Source organism: Conger conger, chromosome 13, assembly GCF_963514075.1.
Source record: "Conger conger chromosome 13, fConCon1.1, whole genome shotgun sequence".
Classification (NCBI taxonomy): Eukaryota; Metazoa; Chordata; class Actinopteri; order Anguilliformes; family Congridae; genus Conger; species Conger conger.
This window is the reverse complement of record NC_083772.1, coordinates 15,703,441-15,720,467: the sequence shown is the minus strand read 5'-3', so window position 1 is coordinate 15,720,467 and position 17,027 is coordinate 15,703,441. Positions and strand designations below refer to the sequence as shown.

General features: G+C 44.5%; 2 protein-coding genes across 2 annotated transcripts in view; both read left to right on the top strand.

Moving 5' to 3' along the window:
* LOC133107793 (protein Smaug homolog 2) overlaps positions 1–10,096 on the top strand; it is a 30,908-nt gene extending 20,812 nt beyond the window's left edge. The window contains exons 11-13 of the mRNA XM_061216980.1: positions 684–810; positions 1,162–1,245; positions 2,110–10,096. Coding sequence (XP_061072964.1) covers positions 684–810; positions 1,162–1,245; positions 2,110–2,138 — 240 coding nt within the window. The 3' untranslated portion in view covers positions 2,139–10,096. The remainder of the gene's footprint in view (positions 1–683; positions 811–1,161; positions 1,246–2,109) is intronic.
* A 2,648-nt stretch (positions 10,097–12,744) lies between these two features.
* socs9 (suppressor of cytokine signaling 9) lies at positions 12,745–16,276 on the top strand. Its single transcript, XM_061218398.1, is given in 4 exon segments — positions 12,745–12,900; positions 13,605–13,675; positions 14,009–15,782; positions 15,785–16,276. Coding segments are annotated over 2 exon segments (1,857 nt in total). The 5' UTR covers positions 12,745–12,900; positions 13,605–13,675; positions 14,009–14,179; the 3' UTR covers positions 16,039–16,276.
* The last annotated feature ends 751 nt before the right edge of the window (positions 16,277–17,027 follow it).

Here is a 17,027-nt window from a genome sequence, read left to right as displayed (position 1 = left end):
ACTAAATCCTAAATGCTAAACACTAAACCCTAAATGCTAAACACTAAACCCTAAAAACTATACCATGAACTCAAAACTATAAACACTCAAACAAACTAAGTCCAAAACACAAATGCTAACCCAATACCAAAACATAAACCTAAACCATGTACCCTATACCCAAAACATTAAATCAAAAATCATACTAAACATCAGTCATCTATACGCTGGCCAGACTCCCAGGAGATCAGACATCTTCACAAAATAATAATTAATAAGACATTAATTTCATGTTTTGAGAATGTTCAGTCATGTAATCATTTTTGCAGGTTAAGATTTTGTCAATTCATGAAGTAGATAAAACGGGTGCAATGCTAGGGAACACAAAATGGATGGTATTGGTGTATTATTAAGAATATGTGGACATTTAATGAAGCAAAATATACAGGCCACATTCTTCTATTTATTAAGTGTTTATTGTCATCAACACAGGGCATTATTTGTAAATTCTAAATATCCCCATTTCCCCTCATTACTCAATACAATTTTGTGCGTTGATTCATACGTGGAGAGTGTAATAAACTCGATAAACTTGATTGGTATTGGTGTAAAGCAGGGGGGTATTTGCTGTATAAAAGCTTAGGGCTCTGGCTGGAGGTTCAGGCGGTGATGGAGTGAAGCCCCTCTCCTTTCCCCCCCTGCAGAGCTTGTGGTTTCCCAACCCTGGGGGCAGTAACAGCATGCCCAGCCAGAACCGCAGCTCTGTGCAGAGGACCCACTCGCTGCCCGTCCACACCTCTCCGCAGACCATGCTGATGTTTCAGCAGCCAGGTGAGGCCCTGCGTCTCCCCCACGCCTTCCCTCCGCTACAGTGCTTCAGCTATTTCACTCACGTTCATCCAAAGCCACTTACAGTTAGCTTACAATAGGCTAAGCAGGGGTCCAATCCCCCCCTGGAGCAATGCTGGATTAAGGGCCTTGCTCAAGGGCCCAACAGCTGCACAGATCTTGCTGTGTCTACACTGGGGCTCGAACCACCAACCTTCTAGATCCCAGGCAAGCACCGTAGCCACTAGGCTGTAGGCTAACACCCATCTTATGTCTCATTTTGAATTACTGGTCTTTCAAACCAGACCCTCGCACTTTCTCACTTGTTCTCTTTCTTTCTGCCACTTTACCCAGAATGCCAAGTTCCAGGCACGGACCTAGAGATCAACCCCACACTGGAGTCCCTGTGCCTCAGTATGACGGAGCATGCCTTAGGGGGTGAGTGTGTCTGTATGCGCCCCTGCATGGGCTGGAGCCAGTGGCCTCTTCACTGAGCTCTCTGCCTGAGCAGTGGCCACTGTGGCTGGCAGGTTTTAAACAATATCAGAGTAACCTTAATGTAATGATGTTGATGGCATAATGAATACAGTGTAATGGCAGTCAATTCAGAATTTCTGTTCAATTTAAGAATCCCTCTATAAATGCTTGATATACAAATCTCATGAAGCTAAGGGAGGAGAAATGCATTTATTGGCCATTGCGTCTTGGAATTCTCAATGTCATAAATGATCTGGACCCAATAGCTCACATAGGAATAGATGGGAATGTTTAGACTATAAGTCAATATTTCAGTGCAGTTGATTTCTATACTGTTGCTGATGCTTAGGGCATACTATAATAACGGTATAGTTTAAGAACATAACAGTGTAGTTTGAAGCCATTCGCTGGTTTACCTTTACAGTAACTTTAACAGAAAAGCCTGTTTGACATTTGATTTATTTCCAAAGAACAATATGCCCTTTTAAATTATATTACGAGGACTTTTTTTTCCTTACCATGTAGTTTGCTACCCTTACTCGCTCCCTAAGACTTTCGGTAAAATCACAAATCTATTTTAGGCTAACCTGGGCTCATCCTTAACATTTTCTAGGATAATAATGCAATATTGTCCCTTTTTGTGCAAGTATTTCATTGAGAAACTTGTCGAAGGAGTATGCTTCAAGTGGGGCAAAGTTTACATTGCCTCTGACGCAAAAGATTCATTCTGCAGTTTACAGCTGGATGTTGTTGAACTTTCTGTTTAAATTGTCATCTTTTCCTTTCTCCTTGTTCCCTTCTCTTCCCTCCCCATCCCCCTTACAGATGGAATGGACAGAACATCGACAATATGAAAATAAATCAAATAATCAATTTAAAGGAAAGAAAAAAAACCTACACTTTATAACTGAATCCTGATCAGCTTTCCGAGGCTGTGGGACAGAAATCAACATAAACATAATGGTCACTACAAAATACAAACTAACTGTGTATATGTTCTCTGATATTTTTCTACTTTATTACACTTAACTAAGGTTTATTATAAATGGAATACAGATTACTATGATATAATGAGAGAAACAAAGACTTGCAGGGGAGTTTGAATGCTGAATTGTTTAGTTTTCCAAACTGCTCGATGTCTCCCTCTGCAGGCCAATGACATAATGAGAGAGGCCGTGGCTAACGGGAAGGGCTGCTGCCGGTCTTTTGCCACTGGTTCACTGCTGACACTGAAGCTGAGGTCGGTCAGAGAAAGGGAGGATTGGTGCTGACTTAAGGGCCTTGTTCCCAAAAATGCTCCTTCCTTTTGGTCCCAGTGTAAAGTCCAAATGCTAGGAGAATTGAATAACCTCCCTGTGGGGGTGGTATACAGCACAGCCATGCATTCTGGGAAACTGTCTGAAGAGCTCAGCCATGCGCTTTTAAGCACCCCAAAACCTCTGTCTCTCTCTGAGAGAGAGAGAGCGCGAGAGAGAGAGAGAGGTAGAGGTAGATAGTTCCCTTCTGTCTCCTTGGCTTATTTTTGGGGGAGCTTTGGGACACCTACAAAAACAATATAGGTTTAAAATGATTAGGGCTGTCACAAATTGAAAAGAAAAAAAGTTCAAGAAATGTGCCACTAAAATTTTTGTCATTTCGAAACCCAGACTTTCAGGAGGAAAATAATTTTGAAAAAATGTATATCCCCTCCCCTCCCTGGATTTAGATAAGGGCTGGTGAAATTTAAACCATTTGAAAAGAAGTGTGACATCTCATTGAGAGGAATGACAGGTTTATTTTGCATATATACATTGAAAAAAATCTAAATGATCCTGCACTTTTTTGGTAGAGAAAAAAGCTAAATAAATACAATCTATACCCTCTGACCCCATTTCTGTTGCTTAGAGTGATTGAAAATGAAGCTGTTTTTTTTTCTGCCGGTCGGAATTGAATGGTCAGGCCTCTCCACTCCCATAATTTCTGTTAAAGGCTGAATCAAGGCTGTTTTAAAATGCATAAGTGTCCCTTTCTTTTGTGACACTTTGGTCCAACGGTTTTACATTCAGATCATCATGGATTATTGGTGTTTTTAGATCAACAGCAGTTTTGTTGTAAACAGTAAAATGTCTTTAACTGTGTTAGAGGGGTAGTGTGTCCTCGTCTGTGCAGATTGGGTGTTAGTAATTCGATTTATAAAACACTTTTGTTTTGTAACTCAAGACTGGGATTTCCTTTAGTTTGGGTGTTTGGAGCTTAGATGTTTGTTAGGGCGTCCATTTTGTGAACTTTGTCGTAGGCCTTGTTCATCTCCATTTGCAGTACCAGTGCTTTACAGGAAATGGACACTCGGGCGTGTAGGACGGGCATCTTCCCTGCCAAACAGCTTGATCTGCTTCAGTGACAGAGGGGGTCGTGGTGTGGCCACATACTGTTCCCGGCCAATGGCAGGACAGGAAGGGGGAACGTGCAAATGGAGGAAGCGTGTCATCCAAACAGCAGGTTTTTGTCTGGGCCGAAGGGGACCGTGGTCTGTGGTGACAGAGCTGCCTTTTTAACGTATGTGTTCCAGCTTCTGGCCATGCAGGGGGTCTTGGCATCAGTCCTTACGGAGTAGGTACAGTGGAATACGTATACTTATGTTTTTGTTTTTTGGGCTGGTGTGCGTACCGGGAGGAATGTCTCCTCTCCAGATGTTTAGGTGCTGTTGTGCTTTAACTCTTGCTTTTTCATCAGACCATGTGTGACTTGGTGAACCCTCATATTTCAGCTGTACCCCTTTTATTATGGGAATTATACGTTATAGGTCTTGCCATCTCTTTGGTAGTATCGGCAGACAGGAACATGCATAAATGGCACTTAAGGATGGCTGGCCATGCCGTAGATGACAGTCAACAAGTGGGGGAGCGCATGACGAAGTTGAGAGAACCCGCATCACATCTCGCTGCAGGCTGAGTAAAATTGGGTGGTTGCGTTTTTCACAAATTTTCTGGAGCAAGGTGTCGGGGCGTTGCCATGGTGTCATATTCCTGCGTGGTTTGGGTGTTTTGACACTCAGGTTGTGCAGGCTTCATCTTGCCTGCTGTAGAATTGATCACCCGCACGCTGTAGATCTGGTCACCCGCTCGCTTTAGATCTGGTCACCTGCTCGCTTTAGATCTGGTCACCTGCTCGCTTTCGATCTGGTCACCCGCTCGCTTTAGATCTGGTCACCCGCTCGCTTTAGAGCTGGTCACCCGCTCACTTTAGAGCTGGTCACCCGCTCACTTTAGAGCTGGTCACCCACGCACTCTAGAGCTGGTCACCCGCTCACTTTAGAGCTGGTCACCCACGCACTCTAGAGCTGGTCACCCGCACGCTTTAGAGCTTGTCACTCGCACGCTTTAGAGCTTGTCACTCGCACGCTGTAGAGCTGGTCACCCGCGCGCTGTTGTGTGCCGGCTCGGGTCCTGCGGGCTCCGCTCCTTCCTCAGTGCGGTGTGGTGCAGTTGTTACCTTCTGCCTTTGGTCTGGTCTATCCATTAATTGATTTGTCTGATTTGGTGCTAATTATGAGGTGGGTGTCTTTTAGATGGTCTGTTTCTAGATTGTTCCCTGCTGCTAAACTGACTCTGGCTCATGAACGTCCTCACCTCTGCCCTATGCCGTTCTCTATTCACTCTGCTGGCCGCAGAGAAACGATGCTCGACTGTCCTCAACTATGCCTTGGTTACTGTGACACCACGTTTGCTCCCCTGGAGACCTGTCCACTTGGCAGGCACATAGAAGCCCAGATCTGACCTGGAGTGGGCTTCTGCCTCTCCTTCGGGCGGAGGAAGGATCTGGGCCGATTCAAGCTCATATGTGGTGCACATCCGTTCTCCACACCCAAATTCATTCAATTCCTCCAAATTCTTCTCTTAAAGCCGCTGAAATGCTTTTCCCTGTGTAAGGAGCACCAAGGCATACTGACTGACATGATTTCATGCATGCTTTATAGTCTGCATTATTTCCCTATCTGGTTTTGACTTCTGCTTACCAGAAGCATTTGAACTGTTCCATTTGAACTTCATTGTGGTGTGTTCCTGTTGTCCCATCGTCGTGGATGGCAGTTCAGTTAAATTAGTCATTTGCAGCAAAGAATTTAAGTTTTGTTTGGGATCTCGGTCTCTGAGCTTATCTGATGTAAAGACTGGAGCTTGAATTTGATGTTGAATTTGATAGCGCTCGTGCCAGCTTTGCTTCAGCCCTAAATGGGCATTGTATCTCGCTGACAACAGAAAACTATGCACTTGATTTTGAACGAGACCCCATTGTTGCTTGGTAAATTACACTCTTAAATGTTAACACTACAGAGCACAGTCTTCTGAACAGTATGGTCAGAAACTCCAAAACCATTATTTCCTGTCAGATGTCTTACCTGTGAGTAGGTCTTCAGAAATGCAAGTCCAATATTGTTTGTGCTACTTCTTTAGCTTTAAGCATACAGATCTCTTGCTGTTGATTTTTCTTGGTGTGAGAGGGACATTTTCATGGACCGTTGATCGTTGTCCAAAGGTACAGTTTGCATGACATCTAAGGCTGCATGAATCCTTGGGCCTGCGTTCATGCTAAAACCCAAAGTTCACCGTTCAGCAGCAAACTCCAAAAACCTTTTACCTCGCTCTTTTCCTCCACAGGGCTGATGTCAGGGTGAAATTGAAGGTGAAATTGGGAAATGGAAAGCTTGTGTAAAACGGCTTCTCAGAGTTCAAGGCAGGGCACATTAATATTGCACTGAATGCAGGTCCTGGGCAAGACTTTTATTAGTTTATCTCCACCATATCCACTTCACCATTCAATATAAAATATTATGCACCTATAGCTATTCAGTAGTGTTGTTTTCGTTCCTACCTAAGTAGGCATTTGTCTAAACGCATAGTTTTGATTGTATGTTGATTATGATGGTCACTGCGTACCATTGTGGGATTTGGTGCAAGGAAACAAACAGTTGTCTGTTTTTTGCATCGTGGTTTGCAAAAGATAAAACTGGTCAGCCTTGTTTAGTACATTCTCTGATTTTCTGAATTGTGCATTTGGTAGAATAAATGCATTTATGCATGCTTTATTATTTCAGGATGAATGCATTCCAGCATACATTGGGAAGAACAAATGTGTGTAACGCAAGGGTGCATTTTGGTTGCTTTGTTCGATCGGCAATCCTGTATTCCCTTCGTTCCTGACATTTATGCAGATCTCATTAGTTTAGCCCCTTTATTTTCATTTTCATGCTATTTCAGTTGCCAACTTTGAAGGGCTGCACTGCTGTCACTGGAACAGGTGGCTGCTTCGAAGTCAAATTATGTTCCTGCCTTTTTTGGTCTTTGTTGAGCCATTTTGGCTCTGGTTGTGTAAACTGATGAAGCGCATGTAGGCCGCTGCCTACGGTGGTCGAGGTGTGAAAAGGGCGCTCTCGCTTCATCCAGCTGTGTCCCTCTGTTAAGTCTGGTCTGAGTTCCAAGATCCTTGTAGATGTGGCACCGACACGCTCACCGCCTTGCCTTTTAAACTGTCGTCCGCTAGTGCTCGTATACTCGAATGGAGTGGAGTTTTGCACGGCAACTGAAACTGAAAAATTACTGTCGTGTCCACCCTCCCTTTTCATCGACAACTTTCAAAATGTTCCTTTTTCTGCACCCTGTCGCACGGCAACCATGTTGTCCGCTTTGTAACATGGGTTCAACAGAGAGACAGCAACTGAAATAATGAGAGGATATTTTAGAATACTAGAGCTACCTCGAATGACACTTTTCACTTTTTATAGCTGGCCACAGCCTGAAAGAGATCACTACCAAACACCGCAGGGAGAAGCAAGCTGGTGTGGCTGGGATATATGCATGCTGAATACATGGCCTTTCACAGAAATACGAAGGCAACCCAACTAACCTTGCAGAAAATAACTGTCCCAGTGGGTGTCAGCCCAGACATCCACAGTCTATTCACAGTGGCGATACTGAATTATTTATTTCTACAAATTTAAAGCAAAATAAATAAGGGGTAGGTCCTCTTATTAAAATAGATATGTTATTTTAGATACATTTTATTATGAATAGCGTTTGTTATTGCTATGGCGGGTAACCATGACAACATTATAAAATCTTTGGTGTAGTTGACTGGTTTGTTATCGCTTTGCCATTGCTTTGCTTTCTAAAAGCGAATGAGCATACAGGTGTTTGTGATTGTTTAATTGGTTATTTTCGTGTTTTCATGTTAGAGCTGTGCTTATTTTATGGTTTTATTTTGTTAATGTTTGTATTGTTGTGAGGTATGGAACCATCATCCCGCAGTGAATCTGCTTTTCATATTTGACACTAATGCATCTACTGAATAGAAAGAAAGGAAGCAGCCTCATGTGTTAACAGAAAAACATTAAAAACAGAGTTGTGTTCAGCTTGATGCTGTATTTGTCTGGCGTGATCAGATACCTTTGGATTGGTTTAAAATTAAACATCACAAGAGGCAACCATTAGTTGCAGAGCTATGACTAGCGCAGGCAGTGACACAGGTATGACAATAGGTAGTGTTAGTCACACAGGTATGACGATAGGTAGTGTTACTCACACAGGGTTGACAATAGGTTGTGTTAGTCACACAGGGTTCACAATAGGTAGTGGTAGTCACTCACGTAATGACAATAGAGCAGTGTGACTTTTCTGGCCAGAAGTTGAAAACTGGAAACTTGATTTATTTTGAGAAGTTACTTTTGTGTACATTTTCCTCCATGTCATCTTTATTCAGACAGTTCAACAAAAGGTGCTCCAGGTTCCTACAGCGTGTTCAGCAGGAAAACTGATACAGGCTGATGGAGGGAACGTAACCATGAGCCATTCGAACGTAAGGCAGGGGTGCTCTCCATTTCCCACAGTGAGAAATGCATGTTTGGGCCCATTAAACAAATACTTCCCTTTACTAGGTGGTTTTACTTTTCCTTTGGGATCAGATTGAAGTGATGGAGCTCCCTGGCTCTTTAAACGCACATACAGACACATGATCGCACACACACGCTGTTCCATGCGTCTCAAGTTGCAGGCAGCTGGGAGCTCCGCTTACATTTAAAAAAACTTATGTAAAAGCTTCACATACCAACTTTCCGAGCTTCATGGAGCATCAAGGCACCCTTCTGTCCTCCCATTCATCATTTCTGTTTTAACTTTAGCCTGAGAGGGCTGGTAATAGAATACTGTTTTAAGTGACTTGAACACTTTCTTGTGATGTTTAGATGTCTCACCAGGGCTTATGAAGGCGTTTCCCTTACCTTGTCTCATTGACATCTAATCAGTGCCTCTGTCACCCTTTTTCCTCAGTCAGAGGTTTGATGTGGTTTTGAAGGCGAATACAGGGCCTGACTAAACGCAGCCAGAAGCCTGGTTTGAAAGGAACTGCAGAGTGAAATCTGCAGTTTTCAGATTTCACAATTTCTAACGGCGGGGAAACTATGTGCAGGACCCAAAGCCGTTGGTTTTCAGCTGACCAAAGAGTGGACAAATACAGAGCCCTTTGTCAAGCAGTTCCAGAGGGGAAGGACACAGCCGTGCAGTGTGAGGGTGGGGTGGGGTGGGGGCACAGTGACCCCCCATGTGTAAACGCAGCTTTGTGTTTGTGATTTGTACTGGCTACAGGTGCACAGCTCCGTCTTATCTTTAATAATTATTTGTATACTTTACTGCTGCATGCATAAGAGAGAGAGTGAAAAAAAGAAAAAAAATTCCAACCTGTTAATGCAAATGTGGCTGTGCCTTTTTCCTGTGTTTTTGTATTATTATTATTATTATTATTATTATTATTTTGGGTCCCTGTTAAGAAAAAGAAATGGGGTGCGCAGAAGAGTGATCAGGGAAGGGTGAAGTGGCTGGGTCCATTGGAACTGATATAAGCTAAAGTGGCTGTCCTGTCTGCGCGTAGCGGACCGCGGCTCCACAGGCCCAGGAAGGACTACCCGCCTCCAGAGCGGCATGCTGGGGCCTGTTCACAGCTGGATTTACTGGGAACAGGACCCAGGTGCCCCCGAACTGGGTCCCGGCCCCTCGCCCACCGGATCCCCTCAGATGGACCCACTCAAAAGGTCTTCTTCCCGCCAGGTTCCACAGACCTTTCTCTCTCTGGGGTTTTATTTTTTGTATTTTTTTTCCCCCCCTCTACATTTGTTTTTCTCAAGCGGCCATTGAGCACTGAGAAATGGACATGGTACCGGAGGTGTGCGTTTTGGCCCGTGCTCGGAAAGTCTGCTGTCTTTCATTAGTTTTGAGTTTTGCCCCTGCTGCCCCCGGAGGCCGACAGTCCGACAGACGGCCGCGTCCAGAGGTGCGCAGAGCAGACCAGCGGTTTTTGGAAGCGAAACGAAGACCTACAACTGTGATTCTCACGCTTGGGAGAAAAGTGCACCAGATCTGTGTTTGGTGTTGGCCAGAATCTTTTTTTTTTTTTTTTTTGTGTTTTTCTCCTGTCGTTACCTTTTCAATTCGGTACTGATGTTTCTCTGCTGTGTGTAAAGAGCAAGACGCATTACAGACAGACTGACAAGGCCGCATTACCAGCCTTGAAAAGTGGGAAGTGGAACCTTTTATTATTGTTATTAATATTATAATTGTCATTGTTCTAATTATTTACTATTATTTAACACACATATGTTACTTTGAAAGGGAGGGGAGAGGTCATGTTTTGTTTCTTTTTTATTGCCCTTCCCTGATATGCTAGTTACATGAATGGAAACAAAAATCTAAAGATTTTTATTAAAATTGTTCATGTTTTGCTGGTTTATGAAGTCTGAAATATTATTTTGAGGAAATTCATACCTTTGTTATAATACATTTAAAAAGATCTTTGCCTCCTTGTTTTATTTCACCTATTTTAAGGCAGGCACCTTTAAAATCGCATATGTGCTGCATCTTAATATCCAAGGTCACTTCATGCCATTCTTGGTCCAGGATATTTTGCATCAGGTGATTCAAGTTCCCATCCAATCAGTGGCTTTTATTATGCATTTTATACAAGAGTTGCAAATATGGCCAAGAACCAATGTACCGTTGCATTCAAGAAAATGGCAGTACAACATCAGTAACCTGATGAACCACTGTTATTAGTAGTAGTGATATTTCTGCATTGCAAATACTTTACGTGTAGATGTAGTAGTGTAGTAGAAAAACAACAGAGTCAGCTGTCATGCACACTGCTTGTTCTGAGTAATTGACTCATTCATTGCAAGGGGCGTGTTCAAAATAATAGCAGTGTGTAGTTTAGATAATTAATTTGTTCTGTGAAAACACAGGTGTCATTAATTGTCCTTTATTAAGGATGAAGGGAAGCAAATGTTTCACACTGTTATAAAATATATTTCCTTTTGATATGCTCATTAAAATGAGCCGTTCCAAACATTGTTTGGAGGAACAACGTCATTTGATTAAAAACTTGATTGGAGAGGGGAAAACGTATAAAGAAGTGCAGCAAATTTTAGGGTGCTCAGCTAAAATGATCAAATGCTTTAAAATGGCAACAAAAACCCGTAACAAGCGGAAAAAAACGAGCAACTACTGTTAGAATAATAGTCAGAATTGCAAAGATTCAGCCATTCATCAGCTCCAGAAAGTTCAAAGATGATCTACAATTACCTGTAAGTGCTGTTACAGTCAGATGATCTTTGATTGAAGCTAAGCTATTGGCAAGAAGCCCCTATAAAGCACCATTGTTGAAAAAAGGTCAGAATCGGTTAAAATTTGCCAAGGAACACATTGATTGGCCCGAAGAGAAATGGCATAACATTCTGTGGACTGATGAGAGTAAAGTTCTTTTCGGGTCTATTGGTCGTCGACAGTACGTCAGACGAGCCCCAGGTACTGAATTCAAGCCACAGTACACTGTGAAGACAGTGACATGGTGGTGGGAAAATCATGGTATGGGGATGTTTTTCATACTACGGTGTTTGGTTCATATACCAGGGATCACAGATAAGTTTGAGTACATCAAAATACTTGAAGAGATTATGTTGCCGTATGCCAACGAGGAAATGCCCCTGAAATGGGTGTTTCAACAAGACAATGACCCCAAACACACGAATAAGCGAGCAACATCTTGGTTCCAGACAAAAAGGATTGAGGTGGCCAGCTCAATCCCCCGACCTCAACCCCATTGAAATTAACATTGTGGTGACATTAAAATTGCAGTTTCTGAAACAAAACCCAAAAATACACAGTAACTGTGGAATGCAGTTTGTTCATCCTGGGCTGAAATGTTTCTAGGTGCCAGAAGTTTTTGTCTGCACAGCAGTTATTAAAAAGAATGGTTATGCAACTAAATATTAGTTCAGTAATTCAAAAGTGAAGTAAAATCTTGAAAAATGTCTTCAGTATATACTGTTTGAAGAGAGTTTTTAAAAAATGGCAGTGTTAACATTTTTCTCTTCAAACAGATTAATATTCTTTTGCTTCCTGTAAAAGAATAAGGCAGACTTGATCAAATTTGCAAATGCTTTGAATTGGAATTGAATGTGTAATATTTCCACTACATTTGAAACATTGAACTAAAAGCTATTAAAAAATTACGTTCTTGTACTGTAAGAAGTTTTTGGATACAATTTGTTCGCATGATCATTCAAAAAAGGCCACGTTCACCACTTCATTCCTATTGAACCACTAAGGAAAAATTGAGGCCGCTGATACGTGTAATAAAAATTTTGAGTTTTCAGTTAACCGTTTTTGCCACCATGGTCAAAAATAGTACGTGGGTAGTTTTGGTTAATTGTCCAGGCTAGTTTTTGGGCCCCAAAAATCTAATTTTATAAACTCTATTAATTATAATGTATTATGTACAGTTAAGTGCCAAAGTATTGGGACAGTGACACATTTTTGTTTTTTTTGGCCCTGTACATTGGATTTGAAATCGAGTCACTAAATTGATCAGAGATGTTGCCAAAACAGTGGGTGGGTCAAAATCAACTATTTAATACATTGTTCAGAAGTAAGAATGCACTGGTACGTAATCGCAAACAACCAGGTAGACCATGGAAGATCACTGGTGTGGATGACTGAAGAATATTTACGATTGTGAAGAAAAACCCTCTCTCAACTAGGACTGATCAAGAACACTCCAGGATGCAGGCATTGTACTATATTGCAAATGGTTACTGAGAGGTAAGAAAAAAGTGAATTATGAAATTAAAGACTGAGGTGTATCAACGGGCTCCTATTGGAAGTGGATACATGACCACCTAAAACTAACCACTTAGTTGATAATTTAATGACAACACGAATGATAATGAGCCAAACATACATTGTTATCAAATTTAAGCGAACTATACGAAAACTTCAAAGGAGTTTCGCGACGTTACATAAATTGCATCTAATAAAAATCGGTTAACTTTTGATTTTATACAGTTTATTGTTGTTTGGTCACCCAAACACAAGAGGGCGAAAGACGGTTTTCAAGTAGTCAGTGCGTCCGTGTCCTGTCCCTTTAAATGAATATCACTTCCCTGTTGTCATAAAGTGCAGTACAGGTATTAGCTGTGTGTTGTTTAACACAAAGGATAGGCTGCAACAGCTAATCTACGCGTCCTCTTTTTACTGTAATTAAACTTTTGTTTTGGTAAGACATCGTATAGTCGCACAAAAGGTTTTAAGTTGGATAAAGGTATAATATCCTGTGTGATTAGCTGCTTCAAATGAACTAAAGTGCTTGTTTAAAATGACTGTTCTGGTGCTGACAACATTTCCGTAGCTACCTAAGCTAGCTGGTTACTGTTGAACGTTAAATACAATAGTTGTCGCTATCGGTGTAGTCTAAAAAATAAAGTTTTCCTTATAAACCAGTTTTCAAGTACTAAAACTAGATTACCGAGTAATGTAAAATACTGTTGTTTCCTTTTTAAGTGAAAGACGATGAAGTGTTCGTTGCTCGCTCGCCAGCTTACGTAGGCTAAATTGAACAATGGGTTGAAATGTAGTTCCGGCCAGCGAGTCCATAAACAGTGGGCTAGAGCGATGAACAGCTAGCCGGGAATTTCGGCCACTTCCCCATGGAATAAAAGAAGCATGCGCTAAGTTGCCACAGCTAGCTTGGTAGATAGATGATTGCTCTTTGTGATGTTACACTGCTGGTCTGACAAAAAGCGGTAGACATCTTCCAAAGAATAAATGTAACGATTTATTCGGCACTTCCTACTAAGTAATTGGATATCATCGGTGGCTGTGTTTTATTCATCTGTAAATAAGTGTCACCCCGTTATCTGCGTGGGCTCACTAGTTACATTGTCAGAGAGCTTGGGAGTTAGTGCGACTGATATTAAATTCACAGATTATCTGTCTGTTATAACTTTGCTTTGTTGTGTTGTCAAGGTTTGATTCTTCAAACCAATGGTTGTCTACAGATCTTGAGGTTTGGACAAGTATTGCTACAATATTAAAAGGTATGTAAAGTAGAAGTTTGGGTCATATTCATTTTGTAAAAGCAATTCCAATCGTGAAATTCTGACGTGACGTTTTCCTCTGTGGGCATCATTAAATTGCGAATAGATTGTATGTAATTAATATGTTCAAGCTTGTATAAACAAACACAACTTTTTGTTAAACATGCAAAAAAGAAAAGCAGATATTTTCAGTTGGTGTTGGTGTATTTAGTTTGCGTTTGGCTTATGTTTAAGTTTTAATGTAGACTAACTTCATAAGACTGAGTTGATTGTTGGCTTGTGATGACTTTTGTTTAGTTGATGCATGTTAAAGGTGATGTTTGTACTTTGTAGGACTTCCTCTGTGAATGAACAGGGATGGGTGCCCATTCGGCCGACAGCTGATGACGTACGCACGGCTTTTGGATCGGAGCCCCGCTGCTGAAACCACACTCCCCACAGAGACGCAGTTTCGTGGCGGCAGATCTCCCAGTGCTCCTCTCCCAGGCTGACTTGCACAGCACCATGTCTCAGGCCCAGGGGGGTGGGGACAGAGGGAAGGACAGGGAGCGAGGTGCGCGTCCCAAAGTTCGGCAGAGTCGCTCCGAGGAGAGGAGGGACGGAGGACGCAAGAGCGGGAGGGGGAAGAAGAAGGGCCGGGCGTCCCAGGAGCATGTGTTGGAGCGGCCGGTGAGCGACGGCTTCGAGTACGGAGAGCTGCTGAGCGCACGCGAGTCCAGGGCCCGGGGGTCCTGCTCGGCCCTGGGGGACCAGATGAGCCGGGAGGCCACGTTGGGCTCCCAGGAGCTGGGCCCCGGCAGGCTGGCGGCAGGGGCCCAGGGGGGCGAGGGAGAGACAGGGGCGGGTGGCAAGGTGGTGGGTGGTAGCCGCTCGCTGCGGCAGAAGATCCAGGACGCGGTGGGGCAGTGCTTCCCCATCAAGACCCACAGCGCCCCTCAGGTGCCCGCCCTCTCCGGCTCCACCTCCCGCCGCAAGATCCACCTGAGCGAGCTGATGCTGGAGGACTGCCCCTTCCCAGCAGGCTCGGAGCTGGCGCAGAAGTGGTACCTCATCAAACAGCACACGGTGCCCATCTCACAGCCTGCCCTGCTAGACACGCTGGGCGTGGTGTTGCCCAGCCCCGCCCCCGGGCCCAGCCCTGCCCCTGCCCCCGCCCCCGCCCCCGCCTCCGCCCCCGCCTCCGCCCCCGCCCCCGCTCCCGCTCCCGCCCCCGTCCTCGGCTCTCCGCTCACCGCCCTGGTGGAGGATGAGGACGACCGGCTGCGCGAGCGTCGGCGAATCAGCATCGAGCAGGGCGTGGAGCCCCCGCCCAACGCGCAGATCCACACCTTCGAGGTGACGGCGCAGATCAACCCGCTGTACAAGCTGGGGCCCAAGCTGGCCCACGGCATGAACGAGCTGGCCGGGGACGAGCGGGCCACCCTCCTACAGCAGCACCAGCTCCTCCTGCAGAGCTGCCTGGACACCCTGGACGAGGTGGTGGCCTCTTCCTCCTCCCCGCCACCCCCCTCCTCCTCTTCCTCCTCCACGGCTCCTGAGCCGGATCCGGGGGCGGCGGGACCCATCCTCCCCCTGGCCGCCACCCCCCACCCCGAGGGGCCCAAGCCCCAGGACGGCTACCGGGTCCACACGCAGATCGACTACATCCACTGCCTGGTGCCCGATCTGCTGCAGATCACCAACCTGCCCTGCTACTGGGGCGTGATGGACCGCTACGAGGCGGAGACGCTGCTGGAGGGCCGGCCGGAGGGCTCCTTCCTGCTGCGCGACTCGGCGCAGGAGGACTACCTGTTCTCCGTCAGCTTCCGGCGCTACGGCCGCTCGCTGCACGCGCGCATCGAGCAGTGGAACCACAACTTCAGCTTCGACGTGCACGACCCCAGCGTGTTCCACGCCCCCACCGTCACCGGCCTGCTGGAGCACTACAAGGACCCCAACTCCTGCATGTTCTTCGAGCCGCTGCTGTCGCGGCCCATCCACCGCACGCGGCCCTTCAGCCTGCAGCACGTCTGCCGCGCCGTCATCAGCAGCCGCACCAGCTACGACGGCATCGACCGGCTGCCCATCCCCAACGCCCTCAAGGAGCACCTCAAGGAGTACCACTACAAGCAGAAGGTGCGTGTGCGCAGGCTGGACGCCTGGTGGGAGTAGAGACCGCCGTCTGCGACACTCTCCCGTTCACCCACTCCTCCTCCCGAGAGCTGCTTCCATTTCAGCTTGGCGAAGCTCTGAAGCGCCTCGCTGCCGAACTCGGAACAGACGCTGGCGGCGAACGTGTTCGGATGAGTTCGGCTGGTCCTTACGGACAGTTTACCATTTCAAAGCAGAGGCTGAATCAAAACTATATTTGGAGTCCTGCCTGACGATCTCGATTATTCTACTATTTATACCAGGCTATGAAATGAGCCCCTTCCACCAGGTGATGCTAGATAAGGCACCAGATAACAAAGTTTTAGTGTTACTTTTTGAAGATTCGTTAATCGTATGCCTTTTGTGACAGTTTCAACTCCGGATGGACATGGCTCAGTAACATTGCAAAGAATGTTCAAGAAAATGTTCTGATTGTCATGTGATTTCAATAAAAATCTCGTTGAAAGTTTAGTTCTATTTGCTTATTATTATATACGTTACATTTAGGGACACCAGTTTAGCAAGGGCACATAACCCAAAATGATTTCAATTTGCATTACCAGCTAAATCTCTGTGGTATCTCCGTAGGTATTGGGTTATGACAATTGTCCATTACTGAATGTCAATGTAGAACAGTGCTTCTTTTCCTATGGACAAGATTATGCTTAGCAACACCAAAGAATGACAGTAAACCATGATCAAATCGCATTTTAATGCCTTTAGCATTTAAAACTATTCCATTGTTACAACTGGCCTTCTTTAATGCTTTTCTGTGCTTGTGATGGAGGTGCACTTTTTATGTCTGCTTCCCACTGTTTAGGTAAAAACAAAGTTACTGCCCATCACTAGTATGCTGCATGAAAGCAGCACACACCGATGTGGAAACACGTGCTGTCAATCATTGTCTGTACAGCAGTAACTTGGACTTTGTGAAGGGGGGTGGTGACTCTGAAAACGCACAACAGAAATGTTTATCAAATTACCTAAGCAAGAATTGAAGGGTAGAAGAGGCACCGCGGTTTGTGAGGTGAAATTTCATTGTATGGTATTTCATGCATATCTTTTTCTTCAATAAAGAATTCCCTCCAAAAATACATCTACATTTGATTAAACATTGAAAGCTGGTATCTCTTTAAGAGGAAGAAACCAGGCAACTCAGTGGGATGTACATACATGAAATACCTTAGAATCACTGTCATGGTTGTTTGATGACACACACAAT